At 55.8% G+C, this 25,507-nt stretch overlaps 3 protein-coding genes across 7 annotated transcripts in view; all 3 read left to right on the top strand.

The window, feature by feature from the left end:
* The window catches only part of VRK3 (VRK serine/threonine kinase 3), a 362,077-nt gene extending 351,354 nt beyond the window's left edge, over positions 1–10,723 (top strand). Inside the window, exon 12 of the mRNA XM_071761062.1 lies at positions 10,712–10,723. The gene's annotated coding sequence lies outside the window, so the exon portion shown is untranslated. The remainder of the gene's footprint in view (positions 1–10,711) is intronic.
* TBC1D24 (TBC1 domain family member 24) overlaps positions 1–25,507 on the top strand; it is a 371,517-nt gene that overhangs the window by 240,704 nt on the left and 105,306 nt on the right. The gene's annotated exons all lie outside the window — the stretch shown is intronic.
* NTN3 (netrin 3) overlaps positions 1–25,507 on the top strand; it is a 29,411-nt gene that overhangs the window by 1,858 nt on the left and 2,046 nt on the right. For 2 of the 5 annotated variants that reach the window (XM_071761051.1, XM_071761050.1), the window contains 5 exons: positions 4,489–4,630; positions 7,362–8,336; positions 15,758–15,946; positions 19,596–19,745; positions 20,690–20,743. In XM_071761051.1, the coding sequence (XP_071617152.1) occupies positions 4,585–4,630; positions 7,362–8,336; positions 15,758–15,946; positions 19,596–19,745; positions 20,690–20,743 (1,414 nt within the window). In that variant the 5' untranslated portion in view covers positions 4,489–4,584. Of the gene's footprint in view, positions 1–1,133; positions 1,211–4,488; positions 4,631–7,361; positions 8,337–15,757; positions 15,947–19,595; positions 19,746–20,689; positions 20,744–25,507 lie in introns of all 5 variants that reach the window. The other 3 variants (XM_071761055.1, XM_071761053.1, XM_071761054.1) reach the window with 3 other exon arrangements.

Below are 25,507 nucleotides of genomic sequence, written 5' to 3'. Positions count from 1 at the left end.
GGATGGAAATACCTTTCTTGGGATAAGGAATAACTGGTGTGATGGGGGACACGGCTCCCTCCAGCCTGCTGCGTCTCCTGGCTCTTGCCAAGCAGTGTGTGTGTGTGTGTAAGGCCCCGGGGGCAGGAGCGGGAGCTCCTCCCAGCGCGATGGTCCTGCCTTGGCAGCACTTGTGTGTGGATTCCCTTCCCTCGAGTGAGCTCACCCTGGGAATGTATGGGGAATGAGCTAGGATGAGCATCCTCACCTCCACCCGGGCCAATTGTCTTGGAGCTGTAGTTGGGCTGAGATGATGCTAAGCATAGACCTGGATGCTAAGCAAACCCTGGATGGCTGGAAACAGCACAGGTCCTTCTTCTCTAGTCGGGTTCATTGTTGTGTGTTGTCAAAGCCAGGAGAGGCTGGAGCTACCTGGAACCAGTGCAGCAGGGAGGTGGCTTGAGCGTGCTCCAAAAATACTCTCCAAAGTGTTTGGATGGATGCAGAGCATACTTTTTTTTTTTTTTTTTTTTTTTTTCCTGCCTTTTTTTTGCTTTTTGCTTTTTTTTTTTTTTTTTTTTTTCCTTTTTCCCTGCAATATCCCATTTATAAAACAGAGGGAGCTGCTGTGCTTTTCTGACCACCTGGCTGGAGCGAGCTAGTGAGGGGACAGGAGGTCCAGCAGTCCAACTGGGCTGCAGGGATCCCAAACATCCCTTCCACCTCTGACACCTGCAAGTGGAAGGAGGAAAGTGAGTCGGGTCCGTGCAGAGAATGGGGAGCTGGGAAGGAACCAAGGTGAGTCTGCAGCCTGAGGGAGATAGACACCAGGTCCAGGGATGCAGCTGAGCATGTTGTGGCCTAAAGCAAGTAGTCCAGCAGAAATGCAGGCTGCTGGGAGCCCAGGCTGGGAGCTTTGCTGCTGCTCCCTGGGTGCCACAACGTGACATACAATGCCTTCAGCCTGGGCCAACTGGAACAGAGGTCCCACCTTAGGTCTGAGCAGGGTATCCCAGCTCTGGTGGAGGTGAGCATCAGTGCAGCTCTTGGGGCACGTGCTGAGATGGCTTCGCCTTCCTTCAGTGGAGAAGCAGCCCGCCATGCTGAGGGTGTCCACTGCACCTCGACTCTTGTTCCCCCACCCTGTTTTTCAGGCCTTGTTCCATAAGGAAGCAATTATTTTGTGCCCCCACGAGCCCCTCCCTGAGCCTGCGTGGGACACTTGCGCTCGGTATGGAAACGCGACAGATTTTCCATATCCCACTTTTGCCCCGTGATGTTTAAAAACGTACGTGACAGCCTCTTCCAAATGCTGCAGGCTTGGCTGGCACTCAAGCAATAGCAGGCTGTGTGACACCAGGGGCATGAAATATCGTACCAATAACCAGGGGGGGCACGTGGGGGACGGGAGGGAAGAGATGTCAAAGTGCAGAGTGTTTCCGGCCCTGGTTGTCATGAGCCATCCCCTACCCGATGTGAGAGATCTTTCAAAGCTGGCCAAATGTTGTCATCTCTGAATACCATTTTAAATATTCATCCAGACTATTTTCAACATCTGTGCCCGGCATGTTGTGAAAAGGCAACAAGGGACGTTATGGAAACCAGATCACTTTATTCCCATCTGGAGTGGAAAGGGGTTGAAGCGATGAGGACTTCTGGGCCAGAACCACACGAATCCCGGTCATCTGCTGGGAGCAGCGGAAGGAAAACCCTCTGCACCCTTTGGGATGCTCCGGGGAGCACAAGAGGGAGCCAAGCAGCATGGCAGGGGCATGCAAAGAGGGACAGGGAGCTGGGGTGGGATTAGAGTTGAGTAAAGCAAGAAGTCAGGCAGTAGTAGAGACTAATAGATAGTGTAGCATCAAGACAACTGTGCTTTCTACTCTTGCAAGGCCAGGGGCTCCAGATGCCTCCTTGAGTTGCTGTTGTGTTGGGAGCATGAGGAGGAGATTTCCAGCTTGTGCTGGCCAGGGGATGTAGCAAAGAAACAATTCAGCTCTTCAGCATGCGGGTGAAACCGTGCTTGAATCTCCCCTCCTGGCAGCAGGACAAGCTCTGCCCAGGGCCCAGGGCTGCTGGTGAGAGGGGCGGGCACGGAGAACCCAGCAGGGTGTCTGTGCTGGATGCTGGTCCCTCCTTCCTGCGGTCAGTGTGGCTTATGAGTTATGGAAACGGGTGAGCAGGGATGCACCCGAGCATCCAGCCTCTGACAGCTCTGTGCACATGGTTGGGTAGCCCGGGGACTGTTTTCTTCGTGGTGGATTTTTCTTTTTTTTTTTTTTTTTTTTTTTTTTTTTTTTTTTTTTTTTTTGGGTTGTTTTCGATAACCTAGGAAATCTGGGCTCCATTTCTGCCTTTTGTAACATCAGGCTGCAACTAATTCAAGCCAGGCCAGATCCTGACCACAGGTATGCCAGTGTAAATTTGAATGGAGCTGCTTACGTCTCGGTTTGGCCCGATCTGAATGGAGTTACTGCTGCCTGATGCCAAACGGGCTGAGGTCAGAATCTGGCCCATCCTTTCCTGCGTGCAGTGTAATTTGTATGTGTCTCCTGGCACCACTGGGGTATCGTATGGCTTGTGTAATGCTGGCTCCAGCCAGCCAGAGCCCATCACAATATCTATCACTGCAGGAAGACACTGCCGGGTTGTCGCCCCCGTGAGCCTCACATCCTCTGGGGAGAGCAGGGTCTGAAAGCCCGAGGGGCTGCACAGAAAGGCTGGCTCCTTAGGTGCTTGGAAGCTTCTGATATTTACATATCAGAAGAGAGGAGGGAGCTTGTAAAGGGAAGCAAGGCATCACTCTCATCCCTGCCATTATCTGTGTCCCAGGTGGGCACTGGTGGCTCCATTAGTGGCTGGGGTGGTGATAGCACTGCCCGCCCTGCCGCCCCCACCCCGGGCCTGCTCCCAGAGCCTTGGCTGCCTGAGGTTTTCCCTTTCATTTTAAATAATTCTCAGTTGTGTTTTGCTTTGTTTTGTTTTATTTTTTTGTCCCAGCAACACATGGAATGATTTATCCGTGGCCAGAACACAGTCTGGTCCTGACACGTTCTGCTTGTGGAGGGGGGGGATGAAGCATCCCCTGGTTGGCATCGGTGTGGCAAGGAAGGGAATGTTGTCTGCAGAGAGGGGGGACATGGGGACCTCAGCAGCTCCCTGATATAGAACTCGTTGACAGGATGGGGCAGATCTGCAGTGGGTTACTCCCTCCTGCAGCACATATGTCAAGAGAACGGGCATGGTCTCATTAGAAAGGGTCCATAACGAGCTGGGAATGTGCAATGTGCGGTAGCAGATGCATCCTGGATAAGAGACACACTTTGGTCATTAGTGCCCAGTTACAGCTTGTCTGAGTGCATCATTCCTCTTCTGCTTTGGATCTTCTTATGTTCTCCCCTTGCCTTCCTGCTCAGAGAGCACCTGAGCTGTTTGGAGGCTTTACTGGATGGCACAGCCCAGGGATGAGAAGTCCTCGTGGATCAGCCCTAGCCAAGCAATTTGGATCTAAAGACTGGATCCCCTCAAGTACTCAGGTCCCTTAATCCTTGCTTGGGGTTTCTCTGCCTGCTGCCCTGTGGCTATCCCATGCCAAAAGAAGCCTTTTAGTGCCCCACGTGGATAAGTGTCACTGTCCCTGCCGTGATCTGGCACCCAAGACCTTGTGCAGGCACCCAAGCACCTCTTGGACTCTGGACATCCCCATCCCAACCAGTTCCAACTGAGGCCACGTGCTATTTACTGAGGGATGTGAGCACACTTTGCACCATCCTACCCTGGCCCAGAGGAGGAACCAGGCTGGCACTGGGCCAACAGCACTGGAGAGGTCCCTGGGAGAAACACAGGTCCCTGGGAAGAGGGAAACACCATTTCCCTCTCCCAGCACTGCTGACTGCTTTAGCCATCGCCTGCCCTCTAAATCCACATTTCCCTCTCTAAACCTACATTTTCCCCTCTAAGCCCAGGGCTGCAGCAGAACACTGCTTGGGCTCTCGCACTTTCCCCCTCTGCTTTAATTAGAGAAGGCTGCTCCCACGCCGCAAAGGTCCCGGGATCAAATCTGGCTAATAACCCCCTTCCCTCCCCGCCCTGTGTTGTTCCACTTAATCCTGTAATTACAGCAGCAAAGCTGCCGCTGCCCCGGTCTACTGGGTGGTGACCCTGGGCCTGCTGTAGTCACCAGCATCTGTATTTGGGGAAGTTTGCTGTCTTTGCCTTGGCTCACCTGCTGCACCTGCCTCCTGCCTTCCATTTCGGGGACCAAGCACCCACCCGAGGGCTCGGTGTCGGGAGACCTGGAGCTCTGGGCTTGCATCTGCTCCCGGCAGCGCTGCTCCTGGGAAGGTGATGGGAAGGGGAACCCACGGCGGGCTGGAGCTTTGCCCCGAAAAAAACTTCCAAAAGGCAGGGAAGCACCGCTGGTCACCTCAGGAAGGGTGTTGCCGTAGGGAAGAAGGGGTGTGGAGGCATTGGATGCGGTAGCTCAATTTAATTTTTTTTTTTTTAAAGCCCTTCTGAAGCGCTACGGCGGCGTGACTTCCTTCCAAACCGCACGGCTGTTAGCATTCCCCGAGCGGAGGAGTGAGGAAATCGCCCACCTCAAAAATGCTTCTGGGGAGGAGCTGCGAGGGCGGCCGCTTCCTCGGGAAGGGTGAGCCCCACCGCTGCAGCCCCCCCAGCCCCTCGGCAGCCACCCCACAGCCCCGCTGGGGACGCTTTTGGGGTGCTGCCCCTGGAAGTTGCACCCTCCTTGCCACGGATCCAGGCGGGTGCTGGGCTGCATTCAGCACCAAGGGGCTCATCCATCTCTCCCTGCTTAGTCAGCAGCCTCTCCATTAAATCTGAACCAGTGAAGATGGGGAGAGGACAGGGGAGGTTGGGGGGGGGGGGGGGCAGGTGGGGGTAGGGAGAGAAATACCCGCTCCTGGGCCTCCCTGGCAGCTTGCCGGCAGTCCCGGGGTCACGCTGAATATGCATAAAAGGGAGCAGATTGCAGTTTGCCCTCCTCTCCGATGCGGAGGTGAGGCCCGCGGAGACCACCGGCCCCGGCTCTCTTTCAGGGGGATAATGGGGTGAGCCGAGCGCGGAGCGTGCGTGGCTGTGTGTGGTCCCGCTGATGATAATGATTTCCATTCATGCTCTGCCTCCGCAGAGCTGATCTGCTGCTGGGCCAGCCTGGGCTGCTCCCTGGCAGGAGCAGAGCCCCCAAAAGTTGGGTACCCGGTGTCTGGGACTCATCCCTTTGTATGGCTGGTGGGAGGGACAGAGTTTCCTGTCGTGTCAGGAGATGCTTCTGCCCCCACCGTGTGCCCCAGCTGGGGTTCCAGCCCTGCTCACAGCATCTTCACCTCTGGGCTTTCCCCTTGTCACTGCTGGGTGTTGGCACCATCACTTTTCCATGGGAAGGAGCTTCCCAACACTGCAGTGTCTTACAAGGCCTTTGCAGGTGATCCACCTGGGCTTGGCCCTGCTCATGTCCCCACTCACGTGTCCATCTGCTGCCACGTAGCCCAGAGGTGGTGGGTGAAGGAGATGTCTCCTTGGCAGGTTTTAGTGGGTGCACTCTTTGAGGCACCCTAAGTCACCCTGGGGTGGATAGGAGCAGCTGAGGCACCCCTGGGGATTTTTTCTCTATCCTCCCAGCAAAGAGGTCTCCTTCCCCCACCTCTGTACTGTCCTGGGGCTGGTGGGATGGGGCACCTTCTGGGTGCCCCCCCCCCCCCATGGGGTGTGTGCTGGGATGGGGATAATGGGGAAGCTGGCAGCATCCCAGTGCTGAGGGGGCTGTGCCAGCCTTCTGTAGCCCCCTGTGCTGTGCCTAAGGACAGGATCTACCTCACTGCCCAGCACCAGGCAGTGCTGGGGATTGTCCCTCAGGATGTTCACCAGGTGCTGTCTTCACTCAGCAGTTCCTGGGCAGGCAGATGCTGGGGAGCTTGCAGGAGCAAGCAGCAGGGGATGTTCTTCTCAGCTGCAATGACAACTGTGTACCTGCTGCTCCCCTCTAGGCTCCCACAGCGCTCACCTGCATGCTGCACCCCTGGAGTTGGGGGTTCCCAGCTCTCTGGGTGCTCCAGGGACATCATCCCTTGATCTGCTGGCTGCCCACAGGCTGGGGTGTCCCCAGAGAGCTTGGGCAGCGTGGCTGGAGCATGGGGGATGAGCTGCTGGGGATGCAGGGACCACCAAGGCAGCCAGTGATTTCTCAGCAGGGAGCATCTCCTTTTCCACCAGCTGAGGATTTAGCATTGAGGAAACAGCATGGAGATGGCAGGGGCAGGATTTATCCTGGGGGAGTCATCCAGGGATGGGCTGAAACCCCTGTCCTTCTCTCCCCTTGGTGGGCACGGGCTCTGGTGCTAAGCATGGCTGGGAAGGGAGCAGCTTTCCTCTGTTAGTGGTTTGGCAGCCCAGAGACAGGCAGTTTTCTTCCACAGTATTTTTGTTTGCTTGTTTGTTTGTTTGTTTTGGGAAAAAAAAGGAAAGAAAAAAAAAAGCAACAAACCCTTTAAAATAAATAACTAAATGCCAGCTCCTGTGAAAGGGGCTGTTCCTGGGAAGCATCCTTTGGGTTGTTGGGTGGTGTTGGAACAAGACTTCAGGTCCCAATTCCACCTTCCAAGGCAGTGGTGTGGAATCCCTGCAGGGAGAGGACCCCAGCCAGGCCCTGTGTTCAGTCCTTGCTTTTTCCCTCCATTAACAGACAGGACAGCTCCAGACCTGGATTTCTTGGAGAATAACCAAAATAACATCAGTTGGTCAGTGGGAATACTCAGGTAGTGTGGCAGGGGGATCTGGAGGGCCTCCCACTCCTGGTCTGGAGAAGCCACCATGGCCAGTGGGATGCTGCTGGAGCTGTGACACTACAGGGAAAGAGGCCACACTGCTCCTTTCCCCTGCACTGGTACAGTTTGATAACTTGGGTTTTGTAGCTACTTTGGCAGCTGAAAGCCCTGCCCAGCTCTTCCCCACCACCTCCCCTTGGCAGATCAGCAGTGATGGGGTCTCCACACTGCATGTGACAGCCAGGGCCACTGGCAGGCTCAAACATCCCCATCACCATCAGGACAATTTGTAAGAGGCCAGGGAAGGGCTCGACCATGATTTCAACCTCCTCCTTCCAAAGCTCAGCTCTTTTTCCGTTTCCCATGGTGCTTCACCCCTGCAGATCAGCTGCGAGGGATCGGTGCGGATGAGGCAAAGCAAAGTCACCACCTCCCTGCCCTGTTTCCAGGGGCAGCATCAGTAGATAAGGGGTGGGAAGGTGGGCAGAGGGTGAGGCCAGACACAGGGATGTTCCCCATCCTTTATCAGCCTCTCTGCTCCAGCTGGCCATGCTGTGCTGCTCCTGGTGCCATTCACTCTCTTCTCTCTCTCCCCAGGCAGGATGGAGGTCCTGCAGCTCCTGCGCCTGCTCCTCACCACCACCATGCTGGGTGTTTCCCAGACAGTGAACCCCTTCGTAGCCCAGCAGACCCCCCCAGACCCTTGCTATGATGAGAGCGGCGCTCCTCGACGCTGCATCCCGGAATTTGTCAACGCTGCCTTTGGGAAGGAGGTCCAAGCCTCCAGCACATGTGGGAAGCCCCCGACTCGGCACTGCAATGCCTCAGACCCCCGGAAAGCCCACCCCCCCACCTACCTGACTGACCTCAACACCGCCTCCAACATGACGTGTTGGCGCTCAGAGACCCTCCACCACTCCCCCCAGAACGTTACCCTCACCCTCTCCCTCGGCAAGAAGTTTGAGGTGGTCTACGTCAGCCTCCAGTTCTGCTCTCCCCGGCCCGAGTCCACCGCCATCCTCAAGTCCATGGACTACGGCAAGACCTGGGTGCCCTACCAGTACTACTCCTCCCAGTGCCGTAAGATCTACGGCAAGCCCAGCAAAGCCACCGTCACCAAGCAGAACGAGCAGGAGGCCCTGTGCACCGACGGCCTCACCGACCTCTACCCCCTCACCGGTGGCCTCATCGCCTTCAGCACCCTCGACGGGCGACCCTCAGCCCAGGACTTCGACAGCAGCCCCGTGCTCCAGGACTGGGTGACGGCCACCGACATCCGCGTGGTCTTCAGCCGCCCGCACCTCTTCCGTGACCTGGGTGGCCGGGATGCCGGGGGGGAGGAGGAGGGGGGCACCACCTCCAGCCCCTATTACTACGCGGTGGGGGAGCTGCAGGTCGGCGGGCGCTGCAAGTGCAACGGGCACGCGGCACGCTGTGTCAAGGACAAGGAGCAGAAGCTGGTGTGTGACTGCAAGCACAACACAGAGGGTCCCGAGTGTGACCGCTGCAAACCCTTCCACTACGACCGGCCCTGGCAGCGGGCTACTGCCCGTGAGGCCAATGAGTGTCTGGGTAAGTGGTTTTTCTATTTTTATTTCTGGGGCTACAACCCCAAAATGGGTCACTTGGGGTGGAAGTGGTGGGTGTTGAGCCCAAGCGATGATGGAGTGGAGATGCTGGGGAGTTTCCCCCTCGAACTGGGAGCAGCTCAAGTACATGCTCTGTCTCCTCTGGAGATGCAGTCACTGAGCCATGAGCCAAAGCACCAAAAAGTCACCACTGTCTTGCAGCTGGTCAGCAAACCTCAGTGTGGGATGTGGGATGCCCGGCTGAGGGTTCTCCCTGTGGGCAGCAAACCAGCTGGGGTGGGGTAGGGTCACCTGCCAGATGTGCTCTGGAGCAGGGAGGAGGCAGCAAAACCTGGCAGAGATGAGGAGATACTTGAGATCCCTCGATTCAACATGGTATAACCCATGTTCAGTCTGGCACTGTGCTTTGCATGGTGGTTTTAGACTGCAAAGGTTTTCCACAAGTTAAAAAATATTGTCAACTAAATGAAACATTTCCAGAACATCCAGCTGGCATCTCTTGGCTGTCCTTCTTGTAAACCTTCATAGGATTTTTAGTGAAGGGTTTTGCCTTTTGTCCTGGTTCAGAGTGGGGTTGGGGGATGCCAGAGCCCTGTGAAGGTCCTAGAGAAGGAGGAGCAGCCTCTTGCTCCTCCTGGACTGAAGCCCAGGTCCTGGGGGGTGACTTGAGGATGGAGACAAGGGGAAGCTGGACCATTAATCAGCCCATGAAAGGTTCAGTGAATGTGCCAGAGGTCAGAGGGACTTGTTAGTATTTGTGATCGATGTCTTGTTGAGATACCAGCTGTCAGCATAAATATATAGATATTGTTACAGAGGATTTCTTCTAAGAAGGACTAAAAAGGCAGTGGATTCAAAACAAGTGTTGGAGCCAATGCTTTAACCCACATCCCATCCAGTGGGAATGTGTCAGCCCTTGTGTTTTCCCCCTCGTGTCTGAAAAATGAGTTTTAGAGCAAAACTCAGGAAAAAAACCCCACCTCAATTCTGTTCCCTGCCCAGGGTCAGGCAGGGAAGGGCTTGGGCTGGTAGGGAAATCCTAGAAATCCCCTGGGACAAAAGAAGGAACCCGGCCCCACAGCTGATTCCCCTGTGGCACCCCACACACCTGGGGGTGCTGTTGTGTCCCTGGGTGAGGGCAGCCTGGGGGGTTCTGCCAGCACTAAAGGGGTTAAACCCGAGGGTCATTTTTTGGGAGCTTCTGCAGATCTCCTCTCCATCTGTCCATGAGGGTCCCGCTTCACAGAGAGCACATCCTGCCCCCCCCCATCATTTTTTGTTGATGAAAAGATAAACCAGAGAGAGGAAGGGAGGTGGAGGTGCAGCAAGCTCCCTTCGAGCTCCTCCCCGAGCAGCCTCCTCTGCACTAAGACCCTTCCCCAGCTGCGTGTGAAAGTCGGTTTTTTCCTGCTGATTCGCTCCCCTTCTTTCTCCCTTTCCCCTCTCGGGCTTTGTGCCTTCACTGAAGGGACCTGAAAGAGCTTCTCCATCACCCGCCTCCGAAGGGCTTAGCAGCTGAAAGCTGGATTAGCTCCCCGAGCCTTCCCCTCTGTGCCTTTCAACAATGACATCGCCCCAGCCAGCACGAACAGACGCAGCAATTAGCAGCAATTAAAAGGAGAGGACGCCTGGGAAGTTCCCTTTGCTCAGCCTGGGGGCTGTGGGGTTTGGGACTCTGTCCTGTGGCCGGGCATGGGATGGAGGATGCTGGCTGGTGGTGGTGGGATGGGCACGCATGGCTGGATGGATGGCAGGGGGTTGGCAGCCCAGGGCCAGCTGAGGGGCAGTGTTGGAGGGGTGTCAGCCCCCCAGAAGTGGAGCCAGCTGGAGCCATGGGGCTGGCACAGCTTCAAGTGGTGTTAGGATGTCACCTCTTGGCTCTGTGCTGCCCAGCATCCACCCTGGAGGTTTGTCCCCTTCCAGAGCATGGGAGTCTCTGCCTGCTCCAGTATGGGGACAAATTGATGTCCTGCATCATGTTATGGTGCTGGGACATCCATCCGTGCAGTTGGATGGATGTCATTTCACAAGGATTTCTGCCTCTGGCTGGTGCAGGGAAATGCAGAAGTGAAACAGCCTAGGGAACCCTGAGCTCTGAGCATTAGCATGGGGTAGGACCCCACCACAGCTGCTGTGGGGTGGCCATGGCTTCCACAGGGCCATCACCACATTACAGGTGTCAGCATAAGTTTGGCAACCTGGCAGGTTAGGGGATGGTGATAGCAGATTTGCCATGCTGCTGGCTTTGCAAGAGGAGCCTGTGCCAGCTCCATGCCACAGGGTGTGTGGCCCTGTGCCTGGTGGTTAGAGATGGTGCCACGGCTCCCCGGGCACAGAGCTTCCACATACCCCAAGAAGTGCTGTGTGTCCTGTGAGGACCTCGCCCTGCTGCTGCTGACATCCTTTGGGGTTCCTTGCCTGAAACAGAGGAAAGAGGTTTCTGCCCTCTGCCCCATGGGCTCCAGCAGCTGCCAGGTGTGTGTCCCAGTGAACAGTGCTGTGTCGGGGTCCCTGTCCCAAGCCCCCTAATGCCTTCACCACAGGCTCCTCCATCTGCAGCAGCAGAAGAGGCTGTGGGGTGGCCAGGGCCTGGGCAGGGGTTCAAACACCATCATAAGGGGGACAGAAAGTTGTTTCATCACAAGGTGTCCACTTCTAATCAGCCTGTTACTGCAAATTATTAAGTTTTACTAAGTTTGGGAGGGATGAGGTTGGTTCTTTGCCTGAAAAAGGGGAAAGAGAAGGTCAGGAAAGAGAGAAACCTGTCCCCATCCATGGGTTGTCATCCCCAGCTTTTAGCCTGGGTCACACTCAGGGAATGATAATCCCAGCAGAGCATCCAGCAGGAGCAGGATCACTGAAATCCCGAGCCCCCCGATGCGATGCATCAGCTTTATTCTTGCAGACTCACGCCTCCTCCTTCCCACCCCCACTGCCTCTCCTTGCCTGCACACGCGGAGCTGTTGGGGGCAGCCCGGTCACCCCCTCGTCCCCAAAAGGCCCGGCCTGGGGAAGCGGGGCAAGAGGATTAGCAGGAGGCAGCCACTGGAAGTAATTGCTGCACTGGCTGAGGATGCGGGAGCTCTTGTTCCCTTTGTGGCCGCCGCGGCGGGAGCGCTCCCGGAGCCCCGGGATAATGCCCCGGGCTCGCTTTGATCCCGGGGCTGGGCGGGGAAGGGGCTGCGCTCTCCTGGGAAGACCTGGCTGGCTGCTGCTCCCTTTGCTTCGGGCCGGGGGGAGGCTGTGGCAATCGATTCGTGATGCCAGGGCCTGCAAAAATCCATCTCTGTGATGGGATTTAGAGGATCCCATGTGCTTCCCCCGAGTCCTCTGTTCCTTCAGAGAACCAATCACAGAATCATAGAATCATAGAAAAATGTGGGTTGGAAGGGACCTCTAAAGCTCATCCAGTCCAACCCCCTGCAGTGAACAGGGCCACCCTCAACTAAATCAGGTTGCTCAGAGCCTCCTCAAGCCTCACCTTGAACATCTCCAGGGATGAGGCCTCAGCCATCCCCCTGGGCAATCTGTTCCATTGTTCCAATACCCTCATGGTAAAGAATTTTTTCCTAACATGCAATCTAATTAGCACCTTCCTCATCATGTTGCTTTATCTGTCTCAGAGCTCCCCATGCTGAGATGCCCCCAGCAATCCTGCAAACAGGGGTCCTGGGGTGCTTTGCCCTGTGGAGCAGGATCTGTGCTGCCAGTGGCCTGGTGGCACTCGTGTCTGAGCTCCTTCCCTCACTGCATCCCCACATCCCAGGGTGCTCCTCATCCTCTCCCCAGCAGATAAGCTGGAAACTGGTGGCTTCCCAGCAGCACCAGCCATGCTCTTTCCCTGTGCACAGTGGCTCTGGGCAGGTGACAGCTTATGGAGGGGGGCGAGTGGGCAGCAGCATCCTGCATCCCACTGCCACCTCTGCCTGGGCACCTGTTCCACATGGGATATGGTATCCCAGCAGATCGGGGCTCCAGGAGGGAGGCAGCCACTGCCCTGGAGGGGATTAACACTTGTCTGACCATCCTGAGTCCTGCTGCTCTCAGGATGGGGCTGGAGGTGCTCAGCCTTGTCCCTTGCCCCCCTGTTCTCAGCTCACAACCTCTGGGAGAGGGCTCTCCCCTTCTGCTTCTCCTCCAGTGCTTCTCCTCCCCAGCTCCTCTCTCCCATCACCTTCCCCACGATGGAGGGGAGAGCGGATGGGAGGGAGGGGCCTTTGCTGGTCCGTTTCCCAGCCCCGGGGTGGAGGAGCAGCCCCATCCTGCCCCACCGGCCCATCCGGGCTCTCCTCCAGCCAAAGCAGGGGCGTAGCTCGAATCCGCTGCGGGTTGGCAGCAGCAGCCGGTCTAGGGTTTCGCTGAGCCGGCTGCCTTGGCTAATCATTCCCAGGGAAGTTGTAGGGGCTGCCAGCCCTGCTCCTGAGCCGTGGGCTCCAGAGCCTGCCAGACGTGTCCCGGTGAACGGTGCTGTGTGTGGATCCCTGCCCCAAACCCACTCGCCCTGGGCTCCTCCATCCACAGCATCCCAGAGGAGGAGAGGTCGTGGGGTGGCCAGGGCCTGGGCAGGGGTTCAAACACCATCATAATGGGGGACAGAAGGTTGTTCCATTGCAAGGTGTTGATGCTTAATTAGTCTATTATTGCAAATTATTAGATCTTGTGATTGTTTAATTGATCATATGATTGTTTAATTGGGCATACTGTACAAAGGCGGAAGTGCACTACCACGTAATTAGCCCCAAACTGTGCAATTAAATTCTTATTAATACCCCAAACAGCAGGGAACATTCAGGCCTTTAATTAGTGATTAACGGGAGACAGACAGAGCTTGCAACCGAGTCGGCTGAGGAACAGTGTGGGTATTTATCTGGGCAAGAGGGGGGACCCGTCTGCCCCGATTAGCACCGGGTGGCTGCACCCAGGGGGTGAGAGGACAGTCACACGTGTTGCTGTGACTCTGTCCTCCTGCAAGGGACAGTCACCCATCCCAGCCTGCCAGGTCCCTGAGTCGGGTGGCTGTGGTTGTGCCAAAATCCCAGCTTGGCTCCTGTGGCAGCCGTTTGCTGGGAGCAGCCACCCAGGGTGGGCAGCATGGCTGCCTGCAGGCAGGGGCTGGGCAGCAGGAGGAGGTTTCTCCCCAAAAGCCAGCTCCTGGGAGGATCCATAGCATGTTCCCAGGGAAAGGTGGTGCCTGGCCTGATGGGGACGTGCCAGTGGGAGGGCTATGGCAGGGTTGGTGATGCTGGGAAAAGGCCCCGGCCTGTTACTCCCTCACTGATTAAACGAGGAAGAGAGGGACCCGCGCCGAGGGCGGCGAATCATTTACCTGACCTTTCTCCTCTGCTGCCCATCACCTCCCTACTGGGCTGCAGGGGCAGCCCCCAGCATTCCCACTGGGACAGCAAAGCTGCTTTTTCATAGAATCATAGAATCACAGAATGAGTAGAGTTGGAAGGAACCTTAAAGATCATCCAGTTCCAACTCCCCGCATGGGCAGAGGCCTCTTCCTCCAGCCCAGGTTGCTCCAAGACCCATCCAACCTGGGCTGAGACACTGCCAGGGATGGGGCAGCCACAGCTTCTCTGGGAATCATGGGCCAGGGTCTCACCCTCACATTAAAGAATTTCCTCCTAATCTCTAACATAATTCTCCCCTCTTCCAGTTTAAAGCCATTCCCCCTCATCCCATCCCTCCAGGCCCTTGTCCATAGTCCCTCCCCAGCTTTTCTGGATCCCTTTCGGGAAGGACACTATTAGGTCTTGGGAAGGACTATTAGGTTTTCTGGGGAGTAAAGTAGTGGCCTGCACTGCATCTCACCTGGTCTTGGGAAAGCCTGGCTGAGTGTCAGCACCCTTGGCCCAGCAGCACCCCTGGCCAAGCAGCATCCAGGGACCAATATTTCCCACTTTCCCTCCAGCACCTTAGCCCTGTGCCACAATTTGCCTCCCTGCATGTCACCAGCACTAAGTAAAAAACCTGAACTGCAAAGAAAGGTCCAAGCCCCCAGGGCACCCACCACCAGCCCGGGTGTTATTTTGATGCCTGCCATGTGATTTTTACACTAATCTCCTAACACGTGGGCTCTGGGGGAGCTGAGGTTTGAGCGCACGGTGCCGGCAGCACTGAAGCCACCACCAACTTTTTTCTCAACTCATTTAAGCCTCGGCAAAGACTTTTTTATTATTATTTTTTGTTTGTTTGTTTTCAGGGCTGGGGTTTGCTCTGGTTTGCTTTTTTTTTGGGGGGGGGGAGGTTTGTTGTTTTGTTTTTTTTTTTGCTCCAAGGTGGGAGCTTTTGATCTGCAGGGGCTGAAGCTCCCACCGGCAACTTCACACGGGCTGCCAAACCAGGCCCGAGCAGTTAAATCTGGGCTGACACATTAATGAATTTCACAGTACGCCTGGAAAAACTCTCACCCAACCTTAATTTACCAGCACGGGGAGGGGGCCAGGGCTGGGGGTTTTGCCCAAGGAAATCTTGTTCCCATTATCTTTTTTTTTTTTTTTTTGCAAGAGTTGTTAAGCAGGAGCGAGCATGGCTTTGCCTTTTTATCTGGCACACGTGGAACTGGGCAGGGGGGGCCGGGCAGTTCCTGTGGCTAATGAAAAACCAGAGTGTTTGTGTGTGTGTGTGTGCACGTGTGTGAGCACCCCTACTTGTGCACGGGCGGGTGTGTGTGCACATTTGTGTGCATAGAATCAACTGGAGGATGTTAGGAGTTGGAAGGGACCTCAAGAAATGTTTGTGCTCACGTGTGTGCACGTGAAGTGGGGCATGGATATTCCTGCATACGTGCACGTGTGTGCACATGTGCAGGTGGGTGTTGCACATGGATATTTCGATGCATGCCTGTGCACACGAGTGTAGACATGTTTGTGAGCGTGCGAGCTCATGCACGTGCATTTGCACGGCTCTGTGCACACAGGTGTGGGTGTGCCCACCTGGGTGGGCTGCTCTGTGTGCATGGACACCAGCACTGCTGGAGCCCCGGGTGCTGATTCTGAAGGTGGCACCCCGTGAGGTGGCAAAGCTGATGCTGTCACACACTGTCACAGGGAGGGTGGTCTTGCCAAATGATAGTCTGGGGAAGGGGCAGAGGGGCATGGCAGGGCTGCAGGTGCCCAGATGGTGCTGCCACACCCCCGTATGCCCCCCTCCTTGTCAGCCATGCCCTGTCCCTCCACACGCCCTTTCTCCTCCACCCTGACACCCCGGCCCCGTGGGGCAGCAAGTACTGCACATCTGGATGTCACACTGGGGCCAACTTTGCCCTTCTCCCTTCCCCCATTGCAGGCAGCCCTGGCCCCCAGCAGCCCCAGAGGGCAGCTCCAGCCCACCCAGGGGGTTCCCCAGGCTCTCACACACACCCCCCTCCAGCCCTCACCTTCTGCCCTTCCCTTGCAGCCTGTAACTGCAACCTGCACGCCCGGCGCTGCCGATTCAACATGGAGCTCTACAAACTCTCGGGCAGGAAGAGCGGCGGCGTCTGCCTCAACTGCAGGCACAACACTGCAGGCAGGCACTGCCACTACTGCAAGGAGGGCTTCTACAGGGACCTCAGCAAAGCCATCACGGACCGTAAGGCCTGCAAAGGTAAGCTGAGGGGTCTCCAGGCTGGGGTGAAGGGTGATATCTTGGTGTCTTTGCTCTTCCTTCCCATCCTTGGGATGTTTCTCTGCTCTGGCTGCTCCTTCCAGCACCTGCAGGTCACCCCCAGCCTCCCTTGCCCTGGTCACCTCTGCCACCCTAAGAGCAGCAGGCAGGGACATTGCTTCAAGCCAGCATCTCCTGGGAGGATGGGGAGGGAGCAGACGGGCAGGTTCTCCAGAGGAACACCTGCACAGGGGCTGTCCCCACTCCAGAGCATATGCTGGAGAGGATCTGGCAGTAAAGGCAATTCCCTGGGTCTTGGAGCCAGGGAATTCCCTGGGTCTTGGGAGCCTGGCTCTGCCTCAGGGCTCTGAGTTAATAACAATGATAATAATAATAACAACAACAACATCCCTGATTCTTCTGCTTCCATGGCTGCTTCTCCTTCTGTAAAGTCGAGGGGTTTTCCACCCCTTTCTTGTACCTAGCCAGTGGCAGATCCCTTGGGATTGGAAGCTCCTTGGAGCAGGACCAGCACCTGGAAACTTGCCTGTCAGGTGCCATGAGCTGGTGCTGCCAGGGAGAGATATCCACACGTGGAGTTGTGAGGGGATGCTTTGGGCTTGGTTTTTTCCAAAGAGGTGTCCTGTACCTACAGTTTGGGTATCTAATCTCCTGCAAGAAAACAGACAGAAGAGGAGAAGTGAGGCTCCTGACATCAGATGTTAGAAGCAAGCTGAGGGCTGTGGCTTTGAACAGAGGTTTGCATGTCCCACAACACTGCTGTGGGGCAGAGGCTGAGCATCCCAGCAAAGGCAGATGCTGCAGGCACTGGGAGTGAAGCTCAGCTCCTACTGAGGAGGCAAACCACTCGCCCAGAGGCCATGAACTATTTCATTTGAATGAAACAACCCCCAGGATATGTCACTAAATAACTATCCAACCATGGTTCATCTTTGCTGGGATGCAGCCTCTTTGAAAGAGGCACAAAAATATCAGCTAGAGATCATCTCCTGCTGGCAACGAAGAGGAGACCTAGGCCACCAGCTGGTGAGAGGGGAGGCCAGCTCTACCCTCCACTGCCATCCCACCAACAGCCACGGCCACTGCTGGATGCTAAGAGATGGAAAAGCTGGGAGGATGGCAAAGGCAGCCCAACCTACGGGATTAATTCAATGGTGGTAATTGAAAAGTCAAATAAAGAATGGCTGCACATTAATCCCTGTGATTTAAACAAAGCCGTAAACCTGGAGCATTCTCCAATGAAAACTGGTGAAGCAGTAGCAGCTAAGCCTTAAGACACAAAAATACCCTCAATATGAGGTGCAAGACATGCTTGCTGGCAGGAAAGGCTCGATGAGTTAAGCTCCAAGCTGGTGACTTAATCCCCCATTCAAGCACCGCGGGCCGGATCCTGGCAGCCGGCAGTGCTGGGAGCTGCAGGGCTTGGTGTGTGGGCAGGGGGCAGGGAGCTGGGTCTGACCCAGGGTGCCCAAGGGCTTTGAGGGGGTCTCTGAGCCAGCCCCCACCATGGGTCAACTCTGGATGAGGAGGAATCATAGAATAGATGGAATGGTTTAGGTTGGAAGGGGCCTTAAAGCTCACCCAGTCCCACCCCTGCCATGGGCAGGGACACCTCCCACCAGCCCAGGTTGCTCCAAGCCCCATCCAACCTGGGCTGAGACACTGCCAGGGATGGGGCAGCCACAGCTTCTCTGGGAAACCTGGGCTCAGCACCCTCACACCAAAGAATTTCCTCCTAATGTCCAACCTAAATCTCCCCTCTTCAAGTTTTAAACCATTTCCCCTTGTCCTCTCCCTACCCCCCGGTGTCCAAAGCCCTCCCCCAGCTTTCTTGTAGCCCCTTCAGATATTGGAAGGTCACCTCAGTTGCTCTAAGGTCACCTCAGAACCTTCTCCAGGCTGAACAACCCAACCCCTCAGCCTGGCTTCCCAGGGAGGTGCTCAGCCCTCTGAATATTTGAGTGGCTCCTCTGGACACCTTCCAGGAGCTCTGTGTCCTTCTGATGCTGGGGACTCCAGAACTGGACACAGTGCTCCAGGTGGGATCTCCAGGTGGGTGCAGAGTAAAGGAGAGAGGAGAGGGATGCAGTAGGGAGTGGAGAAGGATGAAGGTGATGCAGCTGAGCAGGGAGATGGAGCTGTGCCAGGTTGTGGGACCTGTCCTGGGGAGTGTTGGGTGCTGCCAGGGAGGTTCTTCCATCAGGGCAGGAACAAGCAAGGATTTTTGTGAGACTTGAGGACAGCATGACAGGGGGAGGGCTAGGGATTGGTCTGGCAGAGGCCAAACTCATCTGTTTGATGAGCAAGATGAGCAAAGCTGCCTTCATTTCTGATCAAGGCAAAACATCAGGGGAAAGAAATCTTCTTCCACCCTGTGAAGAGAGCGTGGTCTGTTTGGAAGAACTGGATCCTGATTGTGCTGGGATTTATTTCCATCCTTAAACTTTACACCAGGAATACACCGCTGGGGCCCAAGAAAGAGCCTGTGTTTCCCATGGGCCTGCATCACACCAAGGCTTCCTCACTTGCTGCCATTTGTTATCACAGCTGAGCCCCCAAAATATCCTTGTTAGAAAGACGTCCGCTTCCAGGCCCGGCCAAGATCTGATAATGATGGAGCATCTGGTCCCCATTAGGGGCTGCTTGCTCTGGTTTCTGGCTGTGAGTGTGGGGGCCTGAGGAGCAACACCATAGTGGTCCCACCACCCCATCTGCTGAACATTAGGGAATGATAACATCAGGGGGCTGCCGGGACAGGCAGGGGGGGAGATGTTTTTGTTTTGCTTTGGAATCACGTTCAACTCTTACACTGATGGAGGCTGAGATAACCTTCTCCAGCTCATAGCCAGCCCAGCCCCAGGTCCTCTCCTAGTCAGCATCTCTGTCCTGCATCCCTCTGTGCAGACAGCCCTGGGTGTGTCCATCCCTCCGTGTGGTGTAAAGGAGAGTCACTCCAGGTCTGTTCTGAGGGTTTTGAACCCAACTTTCCCCCACCCCTCAGGTATGGCTTGTTTCCAGGGTGGCTGTGGTAGAAAGTCTTGGGAAGCATATTTGGCCAGGGTCTCCAGGAGCCAGGATGGGCACTGAGGCTAAAGAGCTTGGGAAGCATTGAGAAGACCCACTTCAGACCATCCAAAAAACAAGACAAGGTCAAAGTTGGTGTAAAAGCTGAGTGTTGGTTCAGCTCCATGATCTGAAAAACTTAGAGGTGGGGGAGCAAGTGGAGAAAATGCCTTTTGCTGCTGCAACAGGGGCATCACTCTGGGTTTGAGGTGAGGAAATAGTAAACCTGGGAATGTATCTGGCCACTTTCTGTGCCCACAGTGCCCCCATCCCCACCCTAGCTATGAACAAGGAGCTGCTGGGTCTCCAGGGCCTCACCATGAGCATCTCTGTCAGCAGAGACCATGTTCTGGACATGTTTTTCACCCTCCTCCCCATCCTGTTCCCAGTACATGGTCCAGACTGGTGGGTCTCGTCTGTGCTGGCTCCACTGGTGCACTGGAAGGAGCCACCTCCTCCTCACCTCTCCAGGTGGCACATTGGGTCTGATTTGGGGTTTGTGTTGTGCATCACCTCCATTGTAACCTTCTCTCTCTCTCTCTCTCTCTCTCTGTCTCCCACCCAGCTTGTGACTGTCACCCCGTGGGTGCAGCTGGCAAGACCTGCAACCAGACCACGGGGCAGTGTCCCTGCAAGGATGGTGTCACCGGGCTCACCTGCAACCGCTGTGCCAAGGGCTACCAGCAGAGCCGCTCGCCAGTGGCCCCCTGCATCAGTGAGTGCCACCACCTCCTGCTCTGCTCTCAGGAACCCCCACTGCCACCAGTGGGTGTTTGTCTTGGGCTGGCACCAGTGGGTGCCTCTTGGTCCCTCCCCCATGTGCTGGAAGCTTGCAGTGGGTGGGAGGATGAGACAAGAGGATGTCTGTCCTTATGGATGTTCTACAGGAGGTGGTTGAGTTTGGATGCTTGGGTCACCTTTTGGGGGCACCCACGCTTCTCAGCCCCCAGTTGAGGAGGCTCTGAAAGACCTGTTGGGTTGGTTTTCCAGCTGGCTGAAGCAGCTCTGCTTGGTCACATCTTTGGGTGCCCTCCTCACCCAGAGTGGTCACGTCTGGGTGATGGCAGACGCTGTGCTCAGAGTAAAACCATATTTACTGTTGTAGTGGGTCTGACTTTGGCCCAAGCATCTGCTGGCACTGCCAGAGGTGAGGTGGCAGTGGGAGTGAGCTGTCAGGGCAGGCTCCTCTCACTCTGTTCTTCCCTAGATTTGGGGTTAGGACGGAATATCCCTCTGGTCTTGTCACCAGGAGTGTTGTCTTTGCCCACACTGTGCAGTCTGGAGCATGCTGAGGTCAGCTGAACACCCATCCTATCCCATCCCATCCCATCCCATCCCATCCCATCCCATCCCATCCCATCCCATTCAACTGAGTGGAGCATCCAGGGAGCATCCATCTCTGGAGCTCTGCTCCTCTGCAGCAGCCACCCAGGGCTCTTGGAGACTGCTGCATCTCAGCCCTTCCCAAAGTTTCTGAGCTCAGTCTGGGCATTTCCACACCTATTCCATGGCCTGTGATGTTCAGGTCTGGCTCATCCCATTGTCTTTCTTAGCAAGCTGAGGGAGGTGACCCACAAAATCCCTTCTCCCCTGGCTTGCAGAAGTTTTTGCCCAGCTAGGGACCCCTTTCCTTAAGATATTTCTCCCTTTCTCTTCCAGAGATCCCTGCCATCAACCCCACCTCCCTGGTCACCAGCACGGAGGCTCCTGCAGGTAAGTCCCAGGCTGAGTTATCCATCCCAGCCCTGCCCAGGAATGTCCCATCCCACCTCCTCAATCCCCATCACCCACTCAGCCTCACCAAACCCTTTGGCAAAAAATAAGAGCCTTCACCAAGGCTCCAGGAGGTTTTGTGGGGATGGGACATGAGGAGCCCAGTGTGGATCTGGCAGATGTTTTGCTCCTTGCTTGTAGCACTGAAGGAGACTTGGTCCTCCCTGCTGGATGCCTCCTGCACGAGGAGCTGAGCTGTCAGGGGTTGGGGATGCTGCTCCTGCCTGCCCTGTCTGCTGCTGGGGAGGGAGCCAGGAGCACCAGACCTGAGTAAAGGAAAAAATGGGAGGGGAAAGGGGGATTTGATGGTTTTATTGCAGAGAGTGAGACAGGGAACAGCAGAATCCAGGTGACTCCCTCCAGTGCTTTAGAAACGGGAGCAGTCTGAGAGTGAGGTCTGTTGCTGGCAGCCACGGAGCAATAAACAGCCCTGGCTGGAGACCCAGGGGTTTCCTTCACTGAGCAGAGCAGCTCTGCTTCAAACTGCCTCCGGCTTTATCTCTGCACTTGGTGGTTTAAGACTTTTGGCTTCTGGTTTGAATATCTCCCCTGCAAAGCAGCTCATCCCTGCCCAGAGGCTGTGCATGGGGAGCAGGGACCTGGCTGGGCTCCTGCTGACCCTTCCTTAATGGGGCCAAGAGATGGAGCAGTCACCCTGCCCTGCCCAACCCTGCCTCAAATCTGCTTCTGTTGCAGGCAGGACTGGCCATGGTCGTGCACCCTGTCCTGCTGCCAGCACCCTGCCCTGCTACCAGCACCCTGCCTGCACCCTACATTCTGCCTATACCCTTCATGCTGCCTACACCCTGCCTGCTGGCAGCACCTCTCTCCCCTTCCTTGCCCCCCTCTCCCCTGGGAACCTCCAGGCCCTTCCACAGGCAGACCTCTCCCCGGGGGGGCTCTCAGCTCCTCACACCCCCCAGGCAGCCTCCCAGCCCCCTCTCTGCCCACCTCCCTCCCTGCTGCTGGCAGCAGGTGCCTGGCTGCAGGAACAGGGGGACATTGTTTGGGGCTGCCATGCTCAGGTGCTGGCCTCCCCCCCGTCCCCCTCCCTGCTGGGGTCCTGTCCCCCTGTCCCTGCTTGTGTCCGGGATTTTTACTGACGTTCCCATCCTCTGCATCACTCTTCCTGGCCTTCTCCTGCCTTTCCCACCCTCCACAGCCTTTGAGGTTCGACTTTGATCTCTCTGCCCAAGCAGCTGACTGGCTGGGTAGTGAAATGTCCTGGGTCCACTTCTTGTTATTTTTATTATTATGACTATCTTAAAATATTTTCCACTTAGTGGGAAAAAAAAAAAAAAAAGGAAAAAAAGAAAAAAAAAAAGAAAGGAGTAAAAGTCCTTGTTCACCCTTAGCAGGATTAACAAAACTCATGGAGCACAAAGCAGTGCTTTAAAGGAATTCAAAGTCAGCAGTAAAAGATTTGCAGCCATAACACCTAATTAAGTTACATCTCTCTTAAAACAAAATATTCCTTTTTTTTTTTTTTAAAGCTGAGGAGAAGTAAACCAGATGTGCAAACCCACCACCTCTCACATACAGTCTCCCCGTGGAGCCAGGGGATGCTGGGGCTGGGCTGCCCGGGAGCCTGCTGCCTCCTTCCATGTCACTGCATCACCCCTGCTCCCCTGGCATCACCCCCTTCTGTGGGCAGGAACCTGAACTTTGTTTTCTTGCCATCCAGAGGGACCCGGACAGGCTGGAGAAGTGGGCTCGTGCAAACTGCATGAAGCCCAACAAAGCCAAGTGCAAAGTTCTGCACCTGGGTCGAGGCAATCCCATCCACCAATACAGGTTGGGAGGAGAAGGGATTGCAGACAGCCCTGAGGAGAAGGACTTGGGGGGTGGTGTTGGATCAGAAGCTGAACATGAGCCATCAGTGTGTGCTGACAGCCCAGAAACCAACCAGGTCCTGGGCTGCATCAGCAGAAGCACAGACAGGTGAGGGAGGGGATTCTGCCCCCCTGCTCTGCTCTTGTGAGACCCCACCTGGAGTTCTGTGTCCAGTTTTGGAGTCCCCAGCATCAGAAGGACACAGAGCTCCTGGAAGGTGTCCAGAGGAGCCACTCAAATGCTCAGAGGGCTGAGCAACTCCCTGGGAAGCCAGGCTGAGGGATTGGGGTTGTTCAGCCTGGAGGAGGCTCCCAGGTGAGCTCAGAGCAACCTTCCAATATCTGAAGGGGCTCCAAGAAAGCTGGGGGAGGGCTTTGGACATGGGGGTGTAGGGAGAGGACAAGGGGAAATGGTTTAAAACTTGAAGAGGGGAGATTTAGGTTGGACATTAGGAGGAAATTGTTTGGTGTGAGGGTGCTGAGCCCCTGTCCCAGGTTTCCCAGAGAAGCTGTGGCTGCCCCATCCCTGGCAGTGTCTCAGCCCAGGTTGGATGGGGCTTGGAGCAACCTGGGCTGTGGGAGGTGTCCCTGCCCATGTCAGAGGTGGCACTGGATGAGCGTTAAGGCCCCTTCCAACCCAACCCATTCTATGATTCTGCTTCTTCCCACTCCTCTGCAGCCCATGTCATGCCCCATGGGGAAGTTTAAAGAGCAGTTGGGAAAGGGGGGGATGCTCCAGAAGCTGCCAGGGAAGAGGCACCCTCAAGCAGCTGCCAACAGCTGGGGGGCAGCCCCAGCACCCACCTGGCCCCAGCACCCATTCTTGCCCCATACCACACCACTCAGGAGGCCACGTGCACGAAGGAGAGGAAGGGAAAATACTTCTGGTTTGTTGATGGTTTTTTTTTTCCTTTTTTTTTTTTTTCCCCAAGTTTCTTACATAAATCAACAGGAATTGATTTTATGTCTGAGGAATGCTCCTCAGCACAAAGGCAGCGTTTAAAAAAAAGAAAAAAAATCCCCAAACTCAATCCCAAATTTTTAATTCCCAGCACTGGCCTCTGGCTTGTTGAAACCACAGTTTTCTGATGTTAATTGCACACTGGAGCTGAGGGCAGGGACTGGTTTTTCTTTCAGCTTTTATTCCTTTTCCTTCTTCCCCACCACCAAGCACGGGCGAGGGGAAGCAGGTTGTTTGAGGTCACCCCACAGCCCAGTCCCATCACCCGTCACCCCTCCACCTATGGGCTCTGCACCCCTGTGGCCTCGTGTCACCCCCCTGCCAGACACCCTGCATGGTGTGGTGACAGCAAACCACGGTGGTGGCACAGCTCCCAGCTCCTGCCACAACCCAAACCCTCCCTGCTTGGTCACCAGTGGCTCGTGCAGGACTGGGAGCTGGGCTGGGTGCTGTGATGGGCACAGAGGGGCAGGCTCTGCACCCCTCCCCAAAAAGAGGTCTGGAAGGTCGTGTGTTCCCCCCCCCATGTCAGGGAGCACATGGCAGCTTTCTCTGCTCTGCTAGGGGAGGAAGAAACCACACATGATCCCCAAAATAAAGTGGGACACCTCTTTGAGAGTCCCCTTCAATGAGCAGGAACAGATGGAGTGGTGGGGCAGGGCTGGGGCACATCCCAGGGGTGCTGGGGATGGGGACACCTTCACCCCCACAGACAAGCACTGTAGGGCACCCCACAGGCTCCCCCCACGGGGGTCCCAATCCCCTCCCCAGCCACCATGTTGTTGCAGGGGAGCAGTGGGGTGGGGGCAGCTCTGCCAAGCAGAGGGGCAGCAAAGGGGAGGCTGAGCTGAGCTCACATCAGGGCTCACCTCCCTCTGCCAAGAATCAGCTCCGTGCTGAGCATCTTGTATTGGTGACAAATTTGGAGCAGACGGCTCAAGGTCCCTGATGAAAAAGGAGCCAGGAAGAAAGGAGAGAAGCAGAGCCCAGGGTGAATTTGTGCTCCTGGCCTTCTTTCTGTCCTCTTTTCTCCTCCTCCCCTTGGCACAGGGCACTGTTTTCCCCCTGCCCCTCGCCTCCATCCCCAGCCATCTCTGTGGCAACCCGCAAACAAAGAGAACTTGAGGGACTGCTGGCTCTGTCCTGGGACACGAGGCCAAGGCAGAGAGAACCTACCAGAGGGAGGGAAAAGAAGAAAGATGAGATTAGAAAAACCATGCCCCTAGGAAGGAGGGGGATTGAGATGTTCAAAGATGGATGGAGTCAGCAGAAAGAAAGGACAACAGGGCTGCTTGGAGCAATTGTTGGGATCAAAGGCTTTGGGAGAAGGAGAGAGGCATTCCCTGCCCTCCCTCTGCTTGAGATGCAAATCTGAGGGCTTTAGAAATGCACAGGAAAAAGCTTCCTTGAGGAGATGAGCCTTGTCTGGAGCTGGGAGACCATGGAGGGAGGGATGGAGGACAGCCTGGTGCCCGCCCCAGCCATGAGCAGAGGATGCTTGGGCAGCAACCTGGCAAAGCAGGCCCAGTACCCTCCCCCACCTGCTTTCTCCTTCCTGAGTTCCCCTCTCTGATTTTTGGACACCAAGGAGGTGCAAGTCTCTGGAGGGGCTACCCCATGAGGGAACTTCCCACCATGCTGGGCCCTGAAGGCTGAGTTGCCCCTGAAGATGACACTCCCTTAGCCTGGGGTCAGACCTTCTGTTGGGTTTCCTCCCTGTAGGGTCATTGGTGGGGTTGGTGCTGAGCTTTCTCATCCCCACATCAACCAGGTGTGCAGGTGGTGACCACTGCTGGCTCCCCATGGTGACCACCATCACCTCACTGCATTTCTCCCATCTGTCCCTTTCTGCATTCCAGAGAAGAGTCCTCATATTCCCTCCACCACCCCTGTGCTGATTTATCCTGCAGG

This window comes from Heliangelus exortis, chromosome 17, assembly GCF_036169615.1.
Source record: "Heliangelus exortis chromosome 17, bHelExo1.hap1, whole genome shotgun sequence".
In the NCBI taxonomy this organism is placed as follows: Eukaryota; Metazoa; Chordata; class Aves; order Apodiformes; family Trochilidae; genus Heliangelus; species Heliangelus exortis.
The sequence above is the reverse complement of the archived record's forward strand: the minus strand, read 5'-3'. Positions and strand labels throughout refer to the sequence as shown.